The sequence below is a fragment of the Agelaius tricolor genome, unplaced genomic scaffold (genome assembly GCF_023055355.1).
Source record: "Agelaius tricolor isolate 1412-34295 unplaced genomic scaffold, bAgeTri1.0.p SCAF_1, whole genome shotgun sequence".
NCBI classification, from domain to species: Eukaryota; Metazoa; Chordata; class Aves; order Passeriformes; family Icteridae; genus Agelaius; species Agelaius tricolor.
The window spans coordinates 41,313,475-41,329,968 of NW_027269261.1; the positions used below are offsets into that span (position 1 = coordinate 41,313,475).

At 41.7% G+C, this 16,494-nt stretch overlaps 1 protein-coding gene across 1 annotated transcript; it reads left to right on the forward strand.

Moving 5' to 3' along the window:
• The first annotated feature begins 1,573 nt into the window (after positions 1–1,573).
• On the forward strand, positions 1,574–8,383 carry LOC139589998 (sulfotransferase 6B1-like). The gene is made up of 6 exons (XM_071427397.1): positions 1,574–1,775; positions 3,925–4,064; positions 6,160–6,286; positions 6,710–6,804; positions 7,230–7,386; positions 8,253–8,383. The coding sequence occupies exons 1-6, from the start codon at positions 1,574–1,576 to the stop codon at positions 8,381–8,383; spliced, it is 852 nt and encodes a 283-aa protein (XP_071283498.1).
• Positions 8,384–16,494: the final 8,111 nt, after the last annotated feature.

A 16,494-nucleotide genomic window follows, 5' to 3' on the forward strand; every position in this document is an offset into this window, starting at 1 on the left:
AGAGACACAAATTTATGTGGAGGTGGCAATATATGAACATTGGTTATGGAAATGAAAGTACTGAAAGTAGAGTGAGGTTCTTAGAAATTCATACAACAGCAATAAAAGGCATTCAGAAGCACTGTCAGAAGCAGCAATACTTTCAGGAATATCCACTTGTTCCCGTGGATATGATGAACTTGGTTGCAATAGTTTGCTTATGGTCACACTGCATATACTGGTTGACAGCAAAATTGGGAGGGCAATTAAAGCAATCTCCTTTAGTGGTGAGTCCTGATCCCATTCAATCTTGTTTTTAACACTGGTGGGCAGACTAATATCACACACTGTATCAAAAATGACTGACTTGTAAGTCTGGGGATCAGAAGAGAGGGCTGAAAGTACTAGGAGAAATGGCAAAATGATTTGAAACATAACACATTGAGAAGATGAGGGAACCCAGTGTTTAGTAAAGGTAAATGTAAAACTCTATGTTTAGAAAAGGGAAGCCAAAGGAGCAGGTACTTGATGGAAGTAAATCAGTCAGGCAGCAACTGGCATAAGAAGACCGGAGGAATCACACTTAGCAAGGACTAACATGATGACAGTGCTAGAAGAAAATGGCTCAGATCTTACTCTGGTCTTGCTGATCTGGTTGAAAAGCAGACCATGACCTGTTTCTGCAGTTTTATCCTGTCCTGAGCCATCCAAGGCTTGAATTCAGTCCCTTTGTGCCCGTAACAATCTCACTCTGAAGGACAGAGCTATTCAGAGCAGTAACACCTCATGTGCTTTTGCTCCATTTGAGATACTCAGTGGGCCCTTGCATTCAGTGGGGTAAGGAGGTGGAAGAAGGAAAGGATGGAAAAGGCAAGCGGCCATGTCAAAAAATGAATGTAGGCAAGGAAACTTGATGGATGAGTGACATTTTGAGCGAGTGAAAAGTAAGCAGAGATGAGGCCAGTGAGTGTGAGAATCAATTCAGAAAAACTTGGGAATCTGTTTTGAAGGTAAGACATAATTGACTGACACAATAACAGCGGCTCTCAAAATTTACTACTTCTAGGTAATTACTTCTACTTACCCATTGTGAAAGAAAAAGGAAAGTATCTTTCTTTTTGGTCTAGTCTATTTTGTTGCCTATGATGCCTAAAAAGAGACATTTCCACTGAAAATTATGTTTATATTGTAGTTTTGTCTGTTTCCTTTAAGGAGAATGAACAACCAGAAAAAATAGTAACCCATTTTCTACCTCACGTCCTTTCCTTAGTCCATTTCCAAATCAAAATTTCAGGAAATATCCTTTACAGGTGTTTCTTTGGTTTAATTTAACATTTTTATTCCTACTAGTTGTTTCCCCAATAGTTCCTGTGCCTAGTATTGGTTGCAGCAAAGACCATAGGTCACTCTTTTCAGTCTCCATGGACTTCTGTAATGTCAAAAGGGTTTATCAGAGTACAGGTTAATCAGTCACTTGCACCTTCATCCCTGAGTTAACACCCTGTCCTATTTACTCATATGTTGCATAAAGCTTTTCTGCATTTTAGAAAGACAACCTGTATCTCTTTGGGTAGATTTAGGCAGGGATACAGACATGACCCGAAACAGTGAAAGAATCATTGAAATAGTGGACAAATGTTTTTCAGAGGGTGACAAGATGGCCCCAGAAGACATGCTGTTTTCCTACAGAGGTATTTTATACCCAGTTACAATTAGCAGCCCGCAAACTTTGGAAGCTCTGAAATCTTTTGAAGCCAGGAGCGATGATGTGATTCTAGTTGGTTACCCTAAATCAGGTAAGTGTTTTCTTGATCAGTAGTCAAGTACACAGTGTTACAATCCTGAAGCTGATTATTTAATGTCATCACTTAACACAGCAAGAATTCCTGAGAAAAGCTTATGATGACATCAGACTTCAAAGAACAATAAATTTAAGTTGTAAGGCAGATCTGGAGCTCAAATAATGCAACCCCCTGCTCAAAGCAGGGGAAAGACCTAACATCCCAAGTTAGGTTTGGTTACTCAAGGCCTTGTCCAGAAGGCTTTTGAAACTTTTGAGGATGGAGGTTCACCACCCATTGAAATCTTCTGCAGTGTTTTCCCACAATAGTGGTTTTTTGGGGGTTGGGTTTTTCTTGGTTGGTTTTTACATCAATGCTGTCAGACATACCCTTGTTTTGAGAGAGTCTCCATCTTCATTAATACCTGCAGTGAGAGTGTCCCATGCCTTTTTTCTTCTATTTTCAGCCTGAGCACACCAAGCCTTTCTATGCTGTTCATTTTCTCCAGCTCACAGTAGTTTCATGGAAATTTAACAAGAGTTTCCCCAGGTTCTCGAAATCATTTGTTCTCCAGTCTAGGAACTGCACACAGTATTCAAATGGTGAACACAGCACTGCCAGCTAAAGCAGGATAATCACATCCTTTCCTTTGTATCTAAATAGAAGGAAACATCTAAACACATAATGCCACAAGGATTTTTACATATTTTCTCTCTTTTTTACTCTGGGCCTTTCAGAATCCTTAATTTTTTTCCCTATTGACTTTACAGAAATATCTTAATATATAATTTGCAGAAAAAGAGGAAGTTGATCCTTATTACTTTACATGATTATCATCTTTGTGTGCAGTCTCTAGAGCTGTACGTAAGCAGAACTGGTTTATATGTGTGAGGATCAATCTAAACACTGCAGGAGGTCTTAGTTGAAAACTGAGATTTTGCTCTCCGAACCCAGATCCTCATGCACCATTTCTCCCAGGCTGCAGAAGCCAAGACAACCAAGTGTGGTGCAAAGATGGTGTCAGGAGTGTGATGATCTGGCAGCTTGGCTGATGACCCTTGTGCTGCCAGTTACAGAAGCCTAGCTGGGAATTGTGAATGAGACCAGACTGTGTCAATAATGAAGAGACCATAAATTGAAGTTGGCTGGGAAGAGGGAACAGTATGTTCCCAAAGACAGAACTGTGGAAGGAAAGCAGAAACAGAAAAGAGGTCACTCAGTTGGCCCACTGCTGGGAGCCACACAGCTCTTGAGGAACCTCCACAGGCAGTAGTGTGAGGTAACCAAAAAGTAAAGAAGTTGAAAAGACTTGAAAAGAGCAATAGGGGTCTGCCTCTGCTTCTGCCAAAGGATGTGTGTGACCCTGAAGCAAGCTGGGAAGCACTCCACAGTATCTGCTCAACAGCTCTGCCCCTGTGGACTTTAGGAACACCCTGGTTGATTATTCACCGGGGCCATGATTTACCCTCAGCTGGCAACTCCCAGCTCAACTCAGTGGCCCCACAGGGCCACTCACTCTTTCACCTGCAAGGGAATGGGGGAGGGTATTGAGTGAGAGGAGTCCTGGTTGAAATAAAGACAATTAAATACCTAAAGCAAGAGCTATGTGTGCAAGCAAAGCAAAGTACGGAATTCATTCTATCCTTCCAGCAGTGAAATGTTCAGCTGTGTCCAGGGCTCCATCACCCATGATGGTGACATGGTAAGACAAGTGCCTTAGCTCTCAGCATCTCTCTTTCCTTCTCCTTCCCTCCATGAGCATGACTCCATATGGGATAGAATAGTCCTTGGGTCACTTGGGGACAGCTGTCCCATCTGTGTCCTTTTTAATTTCTTGTGCATCTGCAATCTACTCTCTGGCAGCTCAGTGTGAGATCAGAGGAGGCCCTGACACTCTGTAATTACTGCCTAGCAATGACTAAAACATATCTGTTGTACCAACATTGTTTTCAGCACAAATTCAACACATAGCTCCATACCAGCTACTATGGGGAAAATTGATTCCATTGCCGTGAAAACGAGCGCAGACTCTTGTTAAAAGGTTAAAGTACAACATTGAGCCAAACTGGTTCACTTGAAACCAATTAGACAGGATACCATCAGCCACGTTTACATGTAAAAGGGAAGTGGAATGGATGTCCTACTGGTGTCTTTTTCCTTTCAGGAACCAATTGGCTTGAACAAATGGTGAAGGAGTTGGCAGATGCCAAATATACAGAAGAGGAAATGCAAGAGAGAATAAATGCTGAAAAGAAGTTGGAGACATTTCAGCGTCTAGAATTTGGGGATCCTGGGATATATGAGGTAAGCAGGAACTGAAAGTACTGTCCCTGCTCTTCCTACAGTGAGTAGGAGCTGAAAGACAGTGGCTGATCTCAGAGGTAATGGAGAACCTAGAGCCTTAAAAACAGCTATGGTCTGCAGAAGTGGCATGTGCTAGTGCCTCTGGTGTCCCAACACAAGGGCCTCCAATGGGAGACAGGGTCCTCCTGCCGTAGACACACTAACTTTAATTAGTAAGACTCTTTTCTTAGGTGTCATGTTCTTAGGCCTGTGTCATGTGAAATGTTGCTTGGTGGCAGAGGTTGGCAGAAGCCTACACCACCAGAGCATCCCTGTGGGTTTTCCAAGTGATAAGATACATCTCTGGTCTTACCTTTTCTTATAACATACAAAAACTGAATAGGCACAACTCATATAAGTTGAATAAGCTCCTTCTGTCTTGTCACATTTCTTCTCACTTTCTTTAAAGAGGATGAAGCAGCTTCCTTCCAGAAGAATTATAGTAACCCATCTCAGACCTGATCTCCTGCCTCCATCCATTTTCCAAAGCAAGGCTAAGGTGAGTATTCTCTTTGCATCACACTGCAAAATCTTTCCATGCTAAATTAGCTTTCCTCTGTGTGAGATGTCTTTTCTACATTTTCACCTGAGCTGGCCAACACACAGCCACATTTCCAAGGTTGAAGTGACAGCTCAGTGTGCCAAGGCTGTGAACAAAGATCCTCTACCAGCTGTAGCTTTGCTGACTATTGGTGGGCTTGTTGCTGAGTGTCACTGTCCTTTCAGCTCTCCTTCAGAAAGATGCTTCCAGGTTCGTGATAGAAACCTGAGCAAGGCAAGGAATAATTCTATCTGGTTTAACTTGCCTTCAACACCAGGGTACCTGTGGAAAGCCCACCACAGGCTGTGGCTAAGATGATCTTAGATGGGAATTACTGCAGAGAGAAACTAGGCTACATCTAGAGACTGTTTGTGGCTCTTTGTTCAGTAGATCATGAAGTTATTTGTCTGGGTTGGAACTAGGTCAGAACTGTCTTGAGGGAATCACTGAAAAGCTTCTTGTTTTCAGCCTGAAGCTTAGATTAGCAACAAGTGATCTGCCAAAGCTCTGATTTCTTACTCAAGAAAAGAATTAGACCAGAATTGGATGGTCTGGTGCATTTTAGTGGACAAGTAAGCTTGCAGACAACACCAAGTTGGGTGGGAGTGTTGATTTGCTGGAGGGTAGGAGGCCCTGCAGAGGGATTTGAACAGACAATGGGCTAAGGCCAATTGTATGAGGTTAAATAAGGTATGTATTTATCCTACAAAATGGGGGTCACAACAACTCTGTGCAACACTAAAGACTGGGGGCAGAGTGGCTAGAAAGCTGCCCAGTGGATAATGACCTGGGGATACTGGTTGACAGTACCTGAACATGAGCCAGAACTGTGCCTGGGTGGATAAGAAAGCCAGTGGCATCCTGGCGTGGATCGGGATATATGATGGATAGGACATATGATCAAATAATGTGGTCAGCAGGACCAGGGCAGTGATTGTCCCCATGTACTTGGCACTGGTAAGTGACACACCTTGAGCACTGTGTCCAGTTTTGGGCCTCTCACTACAAGGAGGACATTGAGGTGGTGGAGTGTGTCCAGAGAAAGGTACTGGAGCTGGTGAAGGGTTTGGAGCATAAGTTTTAGGAGAAGCAGCGGAGAGAGCTGGGATTGTTTAGTCTGGAGAAAAGGAGGCTCAGGGGGAACCTTGCCACCTGAAGGGAGGTTGTAGCAAGGTGGAGCTTGGTCTCTTCTCTGAGTAATGAGTGACAGGCCAAAAGGAAATGGCCTCATGTTGCACTGAGGGAGATTTGGATCTGGATATGAGAAAAAATTTCTTCATAGAAAGGGTTGCTGAGCACTGGTTGCCAGGGAAGTATTTGAGTCACTGTTCCTGAAGATATTTTTAAAAAATGTAGATCTGATACTTAGGGACATGGTTTAGTGATGGACTTGGTAGTGTTCGGTTAATGGTTGGACTTGGATGACCTAAATGACTCTGTGATTCAATGACTCTATATGATATGCCAAGAAGACAGCATTTTTGGTCTGTCAAAAGTTGTATTTTCTTCCTCTAGATCCTTGTGCTAGTTCGGAACCCCAAGGATACGGCTGTCTCCTATTACCACTTCTGCAACAACCTACCAGTGATGCCATCTTTTGCCTCCTGGGATGAGTTCTTTGCAGACTTCATGAATGGAAAATGTACTTTGCCCTACATCCTCTGGCATTTCTCCTAACATGAGTGGCATACACAGGGCCTTGTGCATGGGAATCCTTCTGTGACACACCTTACTAAGGCACTCCCAGAGCAGGCAGACAGGCCCCTGTTGTGGCAGAAACAGAGTACCAGAGAATCAGAGTTTTGTATCTCACTTAGAATGGAGAGATCATGAGAAAGCTTTAGCCTGACTTTTCCATTCCCACAATTGTGCTTTGCCATATCAAGTGGACAGACCTGGGCCATGCTGCACTGACCTCAGGAGAAGGAACAGACATGTTGAGCTGGTCACCTCTTCACCATTTTAAAGCCACACTTAGAAAGCTGTCTGGGCTGACTCCTCTGATTTGGTTAAGGGCCTGTATTGGGGAGTACTTTAGACAATTATGCCTCTTCTTTGTTTGCAGTGGCCTGGGGATCCTACTTTGACCACCTAGTGGAATGGAACAAGTACATTGACAATGAGAAGATCATGACAATAAGCTATGAGGAACTCAAAGAGGTGTGGCGCTCCACCCAGCTCTTCCTTGATGAGTGTGTTGTGCATCCCTCCTGATATGTATGGGTGTGGGAAAGTAGAAACTCTTGGGGCAAGTCTATCTTTAGAAGGATGTGCCTTTCTGAGTTACTCATTTATGTTTGGGGCAAGCCCATGGATGTTAGGAGGAGGATAGCCTTGCCTATTTGTCAAAGGAGTTTTATCTGTCAGAGGCACAGATTTTGGGAAGGAAGAAAAGGCCTTGAAACTGAGGCCAAAATGTGTAGGTTTCCTGCTCTGAAGAGTTTTCTGTTAGAGCTCTTAGAATTCCTTGGTGACATTGTGGGAGACAGCTTCCCCTGCTGGGCTTCGCACAGGGTGCTGGCTCCATGCCACAGCCACAGTGTCGAATCTCTTGATTTCACCTCATGCTATGTTCCTTTGGACAGGACTCGATACTGGGGATGAAAAAGATTGCTTCATTCTTTGGATTTTCCCTGTGTGAGGAAGATTTTTCTAGAATTGCCAAGAAGACCAGTTTCAAAGCTATGAAAGAGAAATCCAGCGAAACCCATGGACAATTTGGGGACATCCTCTTCCGGAAAGGTAAGTCTCTGCAAATGAAGACCTACCTTCTGAAAGAGAACTCCAGAAGGAGTTTTGAGCATGTTACTTAGCCGTGAACTCATTGGACTGTCTGGGTGAGTTCTCTCCTGTGGTGCCACCTGTACAGAAAGCTTCTGCTGTTGACTGGATTTGGGGGCTGTTTGTGAGAAACTTTATCAGAGTGCCAGTTCTAATGTCCTCAGTCATTACTTTTGTGTTGTTGTCTCTTTCTGTAATGGCCCTGCTTAGTTAGGTAAGTGAGGTGACAGGGTGAGGGCTGGCACTGGCATCTTCCTGTTACCCACTCAACAAGAGCTTTATGTGTCTCCTCTCAATGGACATGTCAGTGGTGGTCCCAGAGATGGTCTCTCACAGGCCTGTGTTAGAGCTCTGGCAGCCTTCCTGCTCCCCACACCTCAAGAGTCTTTGGTTTCTGAGTACTGAAAGCATGGGCTTTTTAAAATCTGTTTCTTTCATCACCCCTTGGAGGAAGAGGGATTTAGCCAATCTCCTCTATACCACCTACCACAAAAAAATTTCTCCCCTCAGAGGAAGTAATTAATGAATGAGCTTCCCCTTGTGACAAAACCAGATTCCCCTTTTTCTGTGTAAAAGCTTCATCACCTTGAAAATCCTCTTCTGGAGAGGGAGCATTTGCAGGCAGCTAACCAGAAATGTTCCCTGTTATCTGGCTACAGCCTTTGCTTCTGATCTTTGATACCTTTCCTCTCCCAAGCAATCAGACCCCTCAGGGCATTTAATGTGATCCCTCCTGCCTTGTATAGTCAATGACTCTGCCCCACTGCTGCCTAGATATTATTTTCTCTCAGGAGCATCTCCCTTCAGTTTTTGGTACTCATACACAGGGGTTGTTGGAAACTGGAGAGACGTCTTCTCTAAGGCTCAGAATGAAGAAATGGACCGGAAATTTCAAGATTCCCTAGGAGGAACAAAGATGGCAGCAAAGATAAAATATGATGTGTACTGCAAGGCCTGAAAACAAGCAGATGAATAGCATGACAGCAAGTCATATTCCAAAGGTGATTCTCCAAAGGTGGATAGTCCCCATTTTTTCTTCCCATGAGAGAAGAGAGAAACCCCTCTGAGAACTACCTGGTACCTCCAAAAATTTCATAGGTAATTCTTAGGTGTGTCTGGGGTCTAGACCTTGTGCTTTGATTGATGTAGCCAAATAAAATGTGTGTATACCTCAAGTGAATGCCTGGCATCCTTTCAGGAGGGAGATGGTGCACAGACATCATGGCAGCAGTCTGGTGGTATCCCTGTCTCTGCTTCTTGGCCTGAAATGATGAATGAGGCCCCTGCAGGTCTTGTTGGTGAGCGAGAGGGATCAACACAGAGCCTCTCCTCTGGTGTAGAGTGGACTTGACATGGATATATGGTGTGGGTCTGAACCACCAAATGTCTATAGAATAGGTAGAATATATTAGTCTGGGTTTAGATCCATTATAGCTGCCATGGTGTTGGCAGGTCAGAAAGGCCTTTGACACTATGGCAAACTTCAGACATCGGTATGGCAAAGGGTGGAATTTCTAAAGATCAAAGAGCCATGAACTCTTAAGTAACAAACAGCTATATGCTTTTTGGAGCGTTTTACTCCTATTGGGCTCTCTGGGAAGATAAGTGGCGAGTAGGAAGAACCACAACATTCAAATGGGAGGACTGAAGGAAAGAAGCCCCTTGATGACCCTAAGCTAAACTAGCTAAACTATGAGGGTGGCATTTATTTGACAATAAATACACTTATGCTACATAGGTATGTTTTCCACACCCTCCTTGCTGATGTCAATGTCCTTGCTACATCTGTGCAAAATGTCACAACCTCGTCTCATCACCCTCATCACAACCAGTCTCGTAGGAAACCACAAAAGCCAAGGAGGTGTCTGTCTGGCAAATGGAATTTGGTTCCTTGGAAGAAGGATTCTTAGGTAGATTTAGGTAGATTCTTTAGGTAGATTTAGATTCTTAGGTAGATCCTAGGTAGATTTACCAGCAGGACTCTTACACTGAACTAAGATTAAGTACTGAGCAACCAGAAACCACAAATGTAATTAACAAAACTGGGAAATTCTTAAGTCCCTGTCAAAGTGCTGACTGTCCCTGCACAGATCCTCAGGACTACCCCTACGCTGCCCATGGCCCAGGGCTCCATGCCAACCCCTGTCCAGGCTCTCAGCCCCTGCTCCAGTGATGGTGCAGCAGGGTCAGGCTTCAGCTCCTCACAGTCTGCCCTGCCTGGCCACTGGCCCTGCCAAGCTGGACACATCCACAGACCCACATCCTGGCCAATCCTCAGCCCATCACCTTCCCCTGGAGAGTGTCCGATGCCTGGGCTGGGGCTGCCCAAGTGCCCCCGGCTGCTGTGCACCTGGCTGGACAGTGGGATGTGCTTTGGCTGCAATGCCCTGCATCCCCTGTGTGACAGGAATAATGGGAAGTGATGCAGATTCAGCTCTGAAGGGTGACTCAAAGCCTGCTTTCCAGGCAGATTTTCTAAACGTGTGTGCAAGAGCTGCACATGTAGAAAAGCTCTGTGTGGACAGGTATGTTTGTTTAAACCTGATGATTTTGGGTTTATAGGTTTCCATTTCCAGAAGAGTAGGACTTTTTCTTATTCTGGGCTTCCATGGATGAAAAGAGTAGTTTTTGGAACTATCAACATTTTTACCTGTTATTTAATACAGACCCTATACAATTTACTTTATAGTGATATCAAAAGCTATCTAGACAACAGAAAACACTGTAATCTCAATGTCTGCAAGGAATTGAACAAGGAGTTAAAGAAGGGAACAAGACTGATCAGAAGTGGAAAAACAAATTACTGAAATATTTATCAAAAGGCATTTATTAAGATAAAGAGGTGACATCTTAAAGTCTGTTGGTTTGGTTTTTTCTTCTGAGAAGATTTTTTGCAGCCTAAGAGCCCTTAGCAGTCCAGAAACTTTGGAAACTCTGAAGTTCTTGTAAACCAGAAGGATGATGTAATTCTCACCAGATTTCCTAAAATGGGTGAGTCTTTCTTGCTTGATGAAGTGTCCATTGCTGCAGTACAGTATTGTGTGGCTGCACATAACACAGCAACAACACCCATGATGAGTTCAGATTTCTGTGGAGGAGCAGGAGCAGGGATTGCTCCCTGGAGGGAGTCAGAGGGTGCTTCCATAGGCTTTCTTCATTGCAGGATGAAGGTAATTTCTTGGTGTTGAGTGGAGCTACAGGCTCACCTGTCACCCAGACACTTGGACTCTTTTCCTCTCCCAATGCCTTTCAGTCCCAGCATTTGGGTTTACTTCTTGCCTTCACATTTTCTCCAAATCACTTAGAGAAACAACAGGCCATTTGAGGGGAAAAATAAAGGAGTTGATATTTTATCTGGATTACATCTCCTTAAATGCTCCACTTGATTTCTTTTTTTTTCCTCAGACAGAAAAGGTATTAAATTGTCTTGTGTAAATATCATAGGTAATTTAGTGATAATTTGATGTCTGAGTTGTAGCATCTCAAATTTCCAACCAATCTTTACAAAACTGTGTTAGAAAATGCTTTATGTTACTTATTTTAAATATAATATGCTCTAGATTCATCTCAATTAGATGATGTGGTGGTGAATTATGGGTAAGCTGAGAGGGGTGCAGCCAAACTTTTGTGTCTACAGAGAGAAAGGACTTTTGGCTTCCAAACAACATTTTTCACAGAAATTATTGCAATATGACTTGCGGAGATGAGCTCAGACTCTTGATGATTAAAAGGCTGAAACTGGATTTGGTTATTAGTAGACAAGGTAATGGTTGCACAGAAACTCTTCTGAGAACTAATGAAAGCCTTGGATGGAACTGAAATAATTTTAGTCAGTGAAAACTGTTACTTTTGACTGATTCCTCCAATTAAAAAAAAAATTCTTTTCAAAAATTGGTCAGTTATATTTCCTTTTCACAAAGTTTTCATTCCAGGCTGTTTTGGATTAACTTCTAGAAATACAGTCATCAGTCTTTGCTGATTTGTGAAATCTTATAGTTTCTCATCTGATGTTACCCCATTTAAAGGATTTCCTTCTTCTGACCTCTCAGTCTATGTATGCTTATGAGTGTATAGGCTGGAAACCTTGTATGTAATGAAAGTCCCTTCCTAAGGCATGCAGTTTAAAATCTTTTTCCTTTGTTTTATTTAGTCTATAGTTCATTGAACTATCTTTTTTTAGTACAATGCTTACTTCGTATTTGTTTCGAGTCCTGTTAAAGATAATGAAAAAATTATCTTTCAGAAGATAATTCAGTCTCCTGTCTTGCCCCGCTTGTGCCTTTTCAAAGTAAGGCTAAATCTTTTTGATTTGATCTGAAACTAATATAGCATTTTCATACAGATTAGTTTTTAATTTCTTGTGTAAAATGTCTTTTCTGAGACTGCATGTAGGCTTTAAAGGGGTGATTATACATTTCTGAATGTGAAGTGATAAAGCGCCATTTACAAGGACTCAGGACACACATTATTTTCCAGTCATGGCTCCATAGGCTACTGTTGCCTTCCATCATCCCTGCCAAAGACAAATGCTCCCTCAAATTTCCTTGCAGAGCTGCTCCCTGGCCTCTTTTATCCCAAGTAATCCAGACTAGGATACCTTTAAACCAACTGTGAAAGTTTCTTCAGTTGTCCAAAGCTTAAAGGTCCTAACTAGACCTTTTTTTTACAGTGGACAGACCATAAGCACTGAGAGGACTGTAAATTTCTGAAGGCTACATTTACATTTAGCTAAACTCGGACAGTCAATGTTTAAAATACAAAAACTCAGTTTCTTCTGAGTGAGAACATAAAAATATAACAGACCTTTCTCCTCACATTCTTTGTCTCAGTCCAGCAACATTTTGTGGCATTTTGGGTTGCAGCAGGCCCCACGCAGGCTGAATATTCCTGCGAAATCTGAGCTCATGGCTGCCCCAAAGGCTAGGCTTACTTCCCGCTTCTGACTGCAGTTGTCTGCTCCTTTTTTTACATAAGCTCTTCTGTTTGTTAGACACCCCAAGCTTTCTGAAACAGCACAAAACACTCACTTTTGGTGGCAGCAAGCTGTCTGATTGACCCAGCTGTCTTGCACAACCTCACCCTTGGTGTTTCTGGGTCACTAAGAAAGAATTTCTTGCTTCAAAGACTTGGCTCTGTCATTTTCTGCTTCTTTCAGGCAGAAATCTGCTAATATCTGCCCTCGCTGCAGGCTTCCTCCCCACTGGGTCATGCCCTCATGCTCCAGAAGACTTTCCCCTTCAGCCAAGGCAGGGCAGGCACAGAAAGGCAAAAGAGCAACCCCCTGGCTGGCCACTGAAAGGGAACAGGGTAGACACAGCATTCTGTGCATGCACTGGTATGTAGCATCCCTCTCCCTCACACCCAGACAGGACAGCAGTGGGTATAGATATACTGGAACTCACAGTCTTTTGGGCTGGAGTGGGGTGGAAATTGGACTTCTTTCTGAGAGGAGAACTTTGGACCTCAATTCAGTGGTGATCATTTCAGGTTTATTGTATTCCCTCTGGTTGTTTTACCAAGACAGTCATTCCAAATTTGAAAAATACAGAATATTTCTTTTCTGTCCAGAAACAGCTTACTAAGGAAGTTGTGCATTCATTTTTTTTAAAAACAATATTGAAAATTTTTCAAATGTTAAACATATATATTTTCTGAGTATTTAACATCTTTTTCTTAGCCACTCAGTTGCATACTTATGTTTTTTTCATATCAGATCCAGAACATCAAAGATGAAGCCTTTTATTTCAACTTTTACTTGTCCTCCAGGAGAAGTACTTCAAATCTTTATGGATAGGAAAGGTACTTCCCATTCTCTAGAAAGATGTTGTGATTATCAGCATGTACACCTAAAAATAGTTGTAGCCAAAGTGAGCCTAGCTTTTTGGCAATGAAAATCAGAATTTGAACTTGTGTTTGGCAGAAACTGCATTTTCTGACACTGTGTTATTTAGGTCTTTCCATCAGAAAAATACTCAAAAACCTTAGCTGTGAATTCCCCCACTCTTGAAATAATTGTCATGTATTATTTTTAAGGTTCCAATAACACAAATGTAGTTCTGCATTGAACGTTTCCTAGCAAGACACTGAAGCAGTGGTTAATGACAGGAGTTGGTTTTGTGCATTTGGCTTCTCTCCAGCTAATGCACATTGGCTGCAGCAGCTGGAACTTGATGAGGGGAAATGTGGAGGGAAGCCATTGTACCCTCTTCAGTGATTCCCATGTGCTTTCCTACCCACTTCCAACTTTCTGATGGCTGATAAGCAGCAAATCTGGGGTGCCTGAGCAATGTTCATTTATGAGAGAACTTCTCTGTCTGAAATCCTAAGGAAAAAGGAAGGAGGGACTGAAACATCAGGATAGGTTGGATATAGTCCCCAGGCTTCCTGTCGGACAGTGTTTTCTGGGCCTTATTTTTTTTTTGAAGGCATGTAATTTTTTTGCACAACATCAGAGCAATCAGATTGGTGTTATTGCCTGAAGATTTGCTTATATTAATAGAAACAAAAACCCACAAAAATATGCTTGTTGGGTATGATTCAATAAGAGTTTAATAAAGTCCTGGGATCAAAAGAAAAATTTTCACTGAGACTATATGCATCAGTATGGACAGTTTCATTCATTCTCCTTGCTTGCAAAATATATCAATTTTTGAGGCTTTGTTGTTGCTATTTGTAAATATTTCAATGAAAAGACATGTTTAATACTACAACCTGCATTAAGTGGAGCAGTAAAGTTTTTGAGTGGCAGTTTTTTTGAGGCAAGAAGGGTATAACATGACAGTGAGAAATACCGTTATCATGAAAAAACTCATGTTCAAAAATACAGAGATCAAGGGTTTGAGAGAACATAAATTTAGAGACATAGATGATGTTCCTTCTACCACAGACATGCATGCTAAAATAGTTGAAGGACTCAGTCAGAAGGTTCTTCCAGGATTGAGACCTAATAAAGCACCTCTGATTATCCTCCTGCTAATATAGAAACTCTTTCTTTCATCTTAGTCCTCCAAAGACAGTTTACTGTAAAGTAAATTAAATGCAGCCCAGGAGCTGGGAACAAGTCAGAATTCAATCAGTTATTTATCCCAGCTAGTTGTGGATATGATGCTTCATTGCTCTTCGGTTTCTTAGCCCTTGCTTCTTAGTCCAAGTCCCCCAGCTGAATATAAATCTAAAGTTATGAAAGGAAGGTAGTGGTGAAGAAGAAACCCTTCTCCTCTACCTAACACATCTCCGCTTTCACTGCTGCTGAATACCTTTTTCTCTTCAACACTGGCTTGAGAATTGACTTGCCTGTGCAGTTGAGTGAAATAGACATTTCAGTGATCAATATCTAAAGTCAATACCTAAGCTACAAGGAATTAAAAGAGGTGGGGTTAATGCTATTGAAAGTAAAACATGTTTCAGCTTTTAGTCAGAGTACTACTGAAATCATGTACTGCAGGTCATAATGACCCATTATGATCAGTTCAATGATGCTTCAAAACAGAAATGGTCAGGAAATTGCTGTTCCTGCAAGTGACATTAAAATACTGCATATTTATGTAATATAGTTACTGGCTTTTATTGAAACCTGAAATATTAAACCACATTTTTGGAAAAAAAGAAAATAAAAGGGAAATTTTGCATAAAATTTCTATTAGTCACAAGGCCTTTTTTTCTTGGAAAGTATTTTGGCAGGAACTCTTAACATATATGTTGAAATGCTTTTAGAAACACTCAAAATTGGGTTTGGATATTACATAATTCTAATTAAATTCTTTGGCAAAGGAGCAATTTTTTCCAACTTCGAGCAAAGGATGTACTAAAGAAGATGGGCTTTAAAAATAAAAGCATATTGTATTACAAGCCATGTGTCCACTGCTCTCCATAATGATTCTTGGCACACAAAGTATGCACATCTACACATCCCCAGTCTGTTGACAGAATCAGGACAGGTCTTAGAGGTTCACTTTCTTTCCTAAATTGTCTGGAACATGTTGGCCATGTATGAATCATCAGTGACTTAATTTTCAGAATTACAGAACATTTATTTTCTACCCATTTTATATGTATCAGTAGATGGTGATACCATGAAATAGCTCTTAAAATCAGACCAGCTGATGTATCTTATGTAAAGATATATAAGGTGTATTGGAAAGAAATTTTCCCCAATACGGCATTATTTTAAAAAAATAATCAACATATTGTCATGGAATTTAAATTACAAGACTGAAATGAAGAGTTAACTATAAAATATGGATCCTATAGGTGGAATTGAAAACTGCATTGCAATAACATGAAATATTATGCATTTAGCAAAAGTTTTTAACTATTTCTTGCATGTGTTCTCTCTTATTGGCCTTACTACAGATTAAAAATGTCTTATAAGAGTCTTCTTCAAAAAGTCTGAAGTACATGGGTATGTTGGGAACACTGCCCCAACATCAGACATCCTGCTTCTTTAGGTCAGTCTCTCCCTGTCCACTGGAATCTGTTCCCTGGGAAACAGATTTTTGCCTCATGGCCCTGCATCTTCCTGGAACACTTACTCTTGCAAATACAGAATCATAAGCCGTGTCAATGAATCTACCAGAGTTTCCTGAAAGTTATCGGTAGTACAGTGTTTCCCACTTGCATCGTTTCGTATGGACAAAATAGCCTTGCATGAGGAGAAACCTGTGCCCACTGCATCCCTTCCTACTCTGCCTCTTAGATTTTCTCAGTGGAGCCAGGACCCAAAGCCTGTTCACAGCAAGCCCACTAAAGGAAAATTGTGAAGCCTACAGTTACAGTGCTGGAACACTGGAACACCAAAGGTACAGCCAAAGTATAATTCTGTATAAATTCTGAATCATTGTCAGATTCTGGGAATGAGAAGGGTAGCTGAATTCCCTGGGTCTCCTTGACTAGTGAAAATTGAAGCATCTGCCAAGAAGACCAGTTTCCAAGCTGTGAAAGAGAAACCCTCAGAACCCCAAAAACATTTGGGAATAATATTTCAGAAAGGGTGAGCTGATAATTTTTTGTAGGCAGTAGTAAAAAAATTCTATTCTAGTTCTTAGTACTAATAATATCTCTCACAAATAT

Bases quoted from the DNA above. Each gene is read 5' to 3' on its own strand.
- LOC139589998 (XM_071427397.1), top strand. From the start codon at position 1,574: ATGACCCGAAACAGTGAAAGAATCATTGAAATAGTGGACAAATGTTTT. The intron at 1,776-3,924 runs GTAAGTGTTTTC...TTTTCCTTTCAG, and splicing joins AGTTGGTTACCCTAAATCAG to GAACCAATTGGCTTGAACAA. The intron at 7,387-8,252 runs GTAAGTCTCTGC...ACTCATACACAG, and splicing joins GGACATCCTCTTCCGGAAAG to GGGTTGTTGGAAACTGGAGA.